The 7,799-nt window shown below is 39.1% G+C and overlaps 1 protein-coding gene across 4 annotated transcripts in view; it reads left to right on the forward strand.

Moving 5' to 3' along the window:
- Positions 1-4,247, forward strand: part of igsf9ba (immunoglobulin superfamily, member 9Ba) — a 70,357-nt gene extending 66,110 nt beyond the window's left edge. For 2 of the 4 annotated variants that reach the window (XM_032508501.1, XM_032508502.1), the window contains 2 exons: positions 2,076-2,206; positions 2,789-4,247. In XM_032508501.1, the coding sequence (XP_032364392.1) occupies positions 2,076-2,206; positions 2,789-2,991 (334 nt within the window). In that variant the 3' untranslated portion in view covers positions 2,992-4,247. Of the gene's footprint in view, positions 1-314; positions 1,795-2,075; positions 2,207-2,788 lie in introns of those variants that run through there. The other 2 variants (XR_004329395.1, XM_032508508.1) reach the window with 2 other exon arrangements.
- The last annotated feature ends 3,552 nt before the right edge of the window (positions 4,248-7,799 follow it).

The raw sequence follows: 7,799 nt of genomic DNA on the forward strand, positions 1-7,799 counted from the left end.
TGCTTTCGTTTTTTCTGTCATGTGACTGTTTTTTAATGGCCATTTCCTCCTCCTGTCATGTGACTTGTTCTTTAACGGCCATTTCCTCTTCCTGCCATCTCCTCCCGTCAGCATGGTGAAGCCTCTGTACGCAGTGTTCATGTTGATGAAAGTGTGCTGTACAGTGTTCATGTCTATGGAAATGTAATCTTTAACACGCTGTGGCCACTGCACACAGTTTATGTGGTAGTGGAAATGATCTCTGTCTGTCCAGGACTGTTTCTCAGATTTGTTTCCCCCTCTCTGCTAATGACTCTCAATCTCTCTCTCCACAGTGACCAATGACGGACAAGCATCTCTAAAGCTGTGTGTTCCTATGCCTTTTAAAACAAATACATGTTGGGCACAACAACCTGACTTAATGTTCCATTAAGACAGGTTTTGAAGCTGTTTGTATTCTGTTCTTTGAAAGGCAAAGCCATTGAACAAGCGAGACTCATGAACCTGAACTGAAATGTTAAAGGGACAGTTCACCCCAAAATCAAAAATACATATTTTCACTCTTACCTGTAGTGCTATTTTTGGACTGCATTTAAATAGACTGCATTGATATAGCATTATACATTTATATTTATCCATTTAGATGATTTTGGTGTGAGTTGCCCTGGGTTCAGTTCAATCAATTTTATTTATAGTGTTGAATCATAACAGATATCTCAGGAAACCTTACCTTTTCTAGACCACACTCTATAATTTACAAAGACCTAACAAATCCCCCCCGAGAGGAAGCGTTTGGTGTGACTTTGAAAGCTACCTGCCGTTGCCAGATGTACAGAAATATGCAGAAATATGGTTTGGAGATATCAGCTGTATAGATGTATTTCTTAGCCCTATGAGCAACACAAGTGTCATCTAGTTATTTACGTACAAGAGAAGGCAGACATCTCTATGGACAATATCTCCGACATTGGCAACTCACACCAGAACAATCAGACATAACACTACAGGTAGGAGGAAAATGATAATGTACTGCATTTTGGATTTTAGGGTGAACTGTCCCTTTGAGAGTTTTGAGGTTAATTCAATGTAATGGTATTGCATCTTTCTTTACATTTACATTTATGAGAGATGGACAACAAAACCAGAGTATTCGGTATGAGGTAAAACTGCATACTAAGACAGTACAGCTACTTTGCCGTATCTTGATGTGATTATACATTGATTATTTTTCATTAAACGTAGCATGTATCACTCATGAAATGAAAATAGTTCTTCACGGTTCAAAAAGAGCCGTTTCTTTACACCCCCGCACGCATATTTCATATTGACAGACTCAGCAAACTCCCACAGAAACGCATACTAAAAAAAAAAAAAACGCCATTGGAAGATAGTCAAAAGAGAATCTACAATAAGGCTTCACTGTTAAAGGAACAGGGCTTTAACAGTTTTAGAAATTATTTTCATTTTATGAGTTTTATACGACAAAGAGACCAATATTTCCCACATTTCTGAAGCAGTCACTACTTAAAGACCCAAACCTGAGTGAGCACTGTGATTGCAATTATTCAAACCTGAAATGTATTTCTTTCCATTTTAAGCACTGTTGCTAAGACTACAAAATTCCCCCAATTTCAATCATTTTTTTAATCATGGGACCTAAAGTTGGCGTACATTTGTATCACTAACACTATACCTTTTTAGGAATAATGTGTAGTCAGCATTACCATAACATAACCACTATGAATTCTGGACTGGGTCTTTAATGTAATGATTGTTTTAGAAGAAACTTAATGGCCAATAGATTCACCAAATCCACCTTATGTCAACTACTCTTTCTTTCTGTCTCTCACTTTCTTTTTTTCTTTCCCCTCTTTCTTTCTTTAATCTAACTTGTATCATCCATTACTGCAGATAGGAAGGGGAAAGTCATCATCTTAGTGCTTCAGGGCTCTCAGTAGAAGTACAAGAGCTCATCAAATCATACGATACCGCAAATAGCAACGCAACGTGTCATTCTGTCTTTTCACATCTGAGACGGGACCAACAGCCGGGTTAATGCAGAACAACGTGTGCTGTGCTGTCTCTCTTCTCCCCAGGGAACCTCTAGGTGCGTCTAGTGATCCTGCCGGGTCTGAGAGCCTACCAGCACTGCTACACCACTGTACTACTAAAGCCAAGGGAGAGGCTGCCAACAACAATAACAACACAACCTCCGGAAGGAGAACAGGTTTGTCTGGCCATTTGTTAAACACTTCATCTTAACCTTTGGGTTGTCTTCTAGTCAAAATTGAAAATCAACCCTTTTTTTTGAAGCTTTGAATCAAATTTTTCATACATTTTGGTCCTATGTTTGACGTTTTTTTTCAATGTTTGTCACTTTTTTTTAACGTTTTCAACACTACGTAACACTAACTTATTAACTTTAGTTTTACAGTTATTTTGGGAATTTTTGTTCAATAAACCTCATTTATTGGAAATCAAACCTAATGTCTGAGTTAGAAAAGCAGAAATTAGGAATTATTTAAACTAAAATTAAAGGAATGTACTGTATGTTGATAGATAATAATGGAATATGTCAACTTTTACTCAATATTATTTGGAAACCACTTAAAAATGAATAAGACGTCCCAAAATTGATGAGATTTGTACTTGCCAAAGAGCGTTGTGTGGAATCGATCATGTTATTTTGGGGAATTAAAAAGAACATTGATATAGGAAAACGGGTCAAATTGACAACATGAGGGTTAAAAAAAAAAAAAAAGATGTGGGTGGTGTGTTACTCCTGGGCTTCTCTCTGCCTCCCTTTCAGGTGTGTGTCCCTCTCAGACCCAGCAGCAATCTCAGACACCCCAAGAGGGAGAGGATCTCCACAGAACGAGGAAAAGGCAGAACAAGAAAAACCCCTATCTCTATTTGACCTCCTTCCTGCACCGCAGACAGTCAGAGGAGGACCAGACAGGCATACTGGCCAGTGCAGACTCCGAGGGCCCAAATTATGGGACTCTACGCTGACCCGTGTGCCCACCAAGCCATCGGACTCGACTAAACTCACCTCCCCTGAAGAAGAAAAAAAACCACCTCAGCCCTCTCTGCCCCCCCCCCGGTCTCTAGCTAATACATTTATTAGAATCTCTCAAAGTTCATCTGTGTTTAAGGAGCGGGAACCATCCAGCTGAATACTCCAGGGGTCGGACATCCTACTTGGAAGTGAAGACAAGAACAATGGCTTTTCTGAGTTGTCACCACGACTTGTCTCTGAGGACTTTCACTTGAAAATGCTCTGAAAATATATAATGTACATAAATAGTCAAAACAAGGGAATTAAGCTTCTTCCTACAGTAATAAAAATGTGTTGGTTGAGTATGTGACAACACGTTAACGATTTTTCACTCACTGGTCATTGAGGGGTCCATATCTTTAGGTTTTTCAGTGATACAGTTGTACTGTGAAGCCTGGTGCGTCCTCGGACATGGACATGAGTCTACCTTTCCTACAATACAAATAGTGTCAGTATTTAAACACAGGGTTCTTACCACAAGATATACCTCAGAGTAAACGCAAAGTTGCTGTAATTCTTGTGGTATACTGTACGTACTTGACGTTTTCTTACATAATGAAACGTATGGATAAAAAGGTTTATATCACACTCCGCACTCATTCAAACAGACAATATGGCCTAACTTGATCTAATTTAGAAGCTTTTTAATATGAGTAATAGCTGGCATCTCGTGTTTATTTTCATTTATGATGCAACGCCAACCATTAGAGGACTGTCTTAATTGTAGTGCTTGATGACTCAGTGGGATCACACACTAATCATCACGGCACCGTATTAAGATGAAGACCATAGCCTTCATGAGAACTCTCAAAATAATTTGGGACAACAGAGGTTGGAGTTGTAGGGTCAGAAGAACAGGGTGATGAATTGTGAAGTGTACTGTAGTATGTATTTCATTCTTTAGGAGTCATTTGTGAAACGTGGCACGTCTCGAGGTGCCTTTTATTTGCCTTTTCTCTCTTGTTTATTCTAACATAAACTGCCTTTACCTTCGCCATCCCATGTTTGTCTCTTTGGGGGCGGAGTGAGGGACTATAATACCACGTGTGTTTTTACTTTCTCTGCCAAGGACACATGAGAGAAAATGCAACCGCGGATGCATAGCTCGTGTTTTGTTTTATTTATTTTTTACATTTGTATTTGAAATGGGTACCTGCTTCAACTGTGTATATCCAAGTAATAGGACAGCACCGGAATACCCATGCAAAGAGGCAAATGAATCCCAAAAAATATACCTTCATTGGAAAAGTACAGAAGCTGTACTGTGCATGAGTTTTCATGCGGAAAGAACAAAGCAGCGGTGTAGGGATGTTAATGTCATCGCTTCATAAAGCTGTTAACTAGCAATGGGAAATATTCAAATGATGGCCACCCTGACTGTTTATCTTTAACAACTGTATATTACTTGCTAGCTACTTCTCTGTGTGTGTGCTCATTTTTTTTTGACACTAACCGATAATGAATGTATGTTTTGCTGTACAGGAAATGAATGTCCCGATGTCGCAGTACATTGAATGACCCATTACGTTGTTTATAGTGCAGCTGCCATTGGTGAGATGACCAGTTGGCACGTTAAAGGTGCTGTAGGTAGGATCGCCAAGATCCAGGACTTAGCCAAAGAATTTGAACAACTTCTCAGTCCCTCCCCCCCCCCCCTTTCTGCAAAAGCCCAAACGGTCTCCTAAGCCCCTCCCCCCTACAAAGGAGAGTGAAGCGTGTGCATGAGCAGTGATTGACACGCAGTTGGACACCCCCCCGTTGCCCTGATTGGTGCATCCGAACAGGGAGCTGTGGATTTTTCCAAATGGCACTACAGGCTGTGCCAGAGGAGCCAGATTTTTTATTTTTTTATTTTTGTAGTTTTACTCAAAACATAGGGTCAATTTCAGCAAATATGACAGAAAGTTAGTTGTATAAGTCTTACCTACTGCATCTTTAAGTCCAAACTGTTTAACTTCTCTGTGCTATTCCTGTATGCGATAATACTGTAACTACCGAGCCCCACACCGGTTCTGAGCCGAGCTCCCGTTCTTCTGATGGCTACAAAAAGAAAAACAGATTTCCTTTTTTTTTTTGCTAATGCTCGTTCAATCGCTCAAAGACATATCAGATATATTCCCATCCGCTACAAACAAATCACAGGTTTTCCCGGCAAATTTCCACTTGTACGAGTCGACCCGATGTCTGCTTATTGAAATCTCTTTTGACAAGTGAGAGTGTGATGATTGCCTGAAAGTGAGCGTCAAAGTGCATATTCTACTTTAACAAATTGGTTTTAATGTAAGATACGAGTAAAAAAGAAAAACATCTATATTTGTTATGTACTGTACATGGTATGTATTGTATTTGTAAAGATGAATCAAACCATGTTTTACAGGACAACGTTCTTGTATGAGGGTGTATAAAAAGACGGGAAGGATCCCAAGGAGAAAGAAATTAGATTATATATCAAAGTATTTGCTTACAGTACGGCTTTAAGTGGATAATGTTTCTAAAACATTTTAAGGTGCCTCATTTGTCATGCTTTAGCAGACATTGTTTTATCTGAGAAGAGAAGAAACCTTAATGTTAGTACCGTACGATGTATTATTGCCATAGCCCGCCGGCTGCACAAGTTAAGTAGTATTTTCTCTGATGTATAGTACGTGAATGCCCATTGGGAAAAAAAGCTTTAGAAGCAGAAGTGTGTTGCCCTCTATAATAATATTCCTGGAACAAAAATAATACTGTATTTTGCCCGTTCATGAGCACACATGTAGATTCACTTCAGATCTTTCGCCTTCAGGTGTCCAAAGCAAATAAACTGAAGGTTTTTTTTCTAAGAGTCCCAGACATGCTATAGTCATGTACGCGTGTACGTGTGTGCTGTGGAGGAAATTGTGTTTACATTAGTTTGATAAAGAAACGTGTGTTAGGGCGTAGTTGCTTTGAACATTACGACTTGGTGCTATGTTTAACATTGTGGTGCTGTAGAATAGAGGTCTAAAGAATTATTTTTTAAGTTTTGTCTTCGGTTTCCACAAAGCGACTCTTTGGGCCCGGTGTGTTTGAGCAACTAAACTAGCTCCGGTAGACACTATAGGTCCTTAACATAACAGTATCATGGTGTGATGACAGTGATAGACAATACTGGAGAAAAAAAAACTAGTAGTATAACCTCAAATAATAGAGACTTGTGACCTTCAAATGAACTCAAGATAACCTGTTTTCTATAGTGTGTTTGCAATGTCTGTCTGTGCTTCCAAGGTACCCTCTCTAAAGTATATTTGTGATGATATTGAGAATTGTAACCCAGCCTAAAAAAGGAGAGACATAACCTGATTTAGATTAGGACACGTGGGAGGGAATCTGAGAGCATGGTCAGGTCATGAGGGCATCTTTTCTACAACACTTCCTGTAAGGTCTACCATCTTTGGTTAACAGCACTGTTTTTTCAAGCACACTACTGCAGGGGCGTCGCGGCCGTCTCGCAACATGTCGCCATCTTTTTCGACGGTAGAATTCCTAGTACTGTACAGTATGGCCACGAGTAGTCATCCGACCACATTTGTATTTATTGCTGATTCTCCTGGTAGAAAGGTGTTGGGAAAGCTCACACATCCGATCCCTGCGTTTAGGCGAATGGATGCCGTCTTCCGGGCAATTTTCTGCATATTCAACAGACACATGTACAGCGTTTAAGAGGGCTGCTTTGGACGTACTGTTAGCTCGATTTTTTTTAATTTTTTTTAATTTTGTTCAATTTTTTCTGCTTACAGCTTTTAGTGCATCACTAGGTGCTGGTAGGATGATACTTGGAACCGATTTGATTTTTTTTATGGTATTAATCTTGCATGTAGAGACAACACAAAAAAAAAAAAACGCCTATTAAGCAATCATTCATGGACATCCGAGCTGGTTGTTATTGGACAGAAAATAGAAATATGTAGTATTTTCTATATTCTCTGTTTTTTCATGCGTACCAGCACTGAGAAACTAGAATGTATTATTATCGTAGGCTACAATAAGCACTACATCGTTGACTGTTTTAGCTAATGCTCATACTCAAGCAAACCAAGTAGTGCTTAAAATGGAAGAAAATTTACTACATTATCATTTTCATCCACTGAACTCTGTGCTGTACATCACATGTTTACATTCTGTATTATATGTTGTTTATTGTTTTGTAGATAATTTGTCTCCATAACGTTGCATTCAACAATGTTCATATGTAAATACTTCAAAACGAAACTTCTTTTTTTTTTTTTTAACTTTTCTCTGTTTAAAAATGATAACCTGATGTTTCTCTTTGCTTTTAGTTTTGGTTTCTTTTTTTAGACTTGTCATTCTATTCTGTCACTACATCAGGTATTACGCTTTACTTAACTTTTTGTGAGCAATTAACTCATACTGTATGGTGCTGTACCAAAGCCTTATGTATAATATTTGTATTACTTTCTCTCTTGTTTGCCACTGCTGTCCAGTGAACTCTGTATCGTCTCAGATCATGTCTAACTCACTCTTCATGTTCAACTGCCATGGATCTTGTTTTTTTTTTTTGAATGAACAGAAACCTGAAGGAACTATGATGTAAAAACACTCTGGCCTGGATATACAGTGTAGAGACAGTCGCCATCAAAAAGCGCACAGGCTCACTCCCGGTGGCTCATCACGACGTAGACATGGGCCTAGCACATGATCTATGCTCTGCATATGGCATGTCTATGAGAATATGAAAGCAGTGTTGTATCCATGTCACCGTATCATTTGCTTAGTCCCATAC

This window comes from Etheostoma spectabile, chromosome 3 (assembly GCF_008692095.1).
Source record: "Etheostoma spectabile isolate EspeVRDwgs_2016 chromosome 3, UIUC_Espe_1.0, whole genome shotgun sequence".
Taxonomy (NCBI): domain Eukaryota; kingdom Metazoa; phylum Chordata; class Actinopteri; order Perciformes; family Percidae; genus Etheostoma; species Etheostoma spectabile.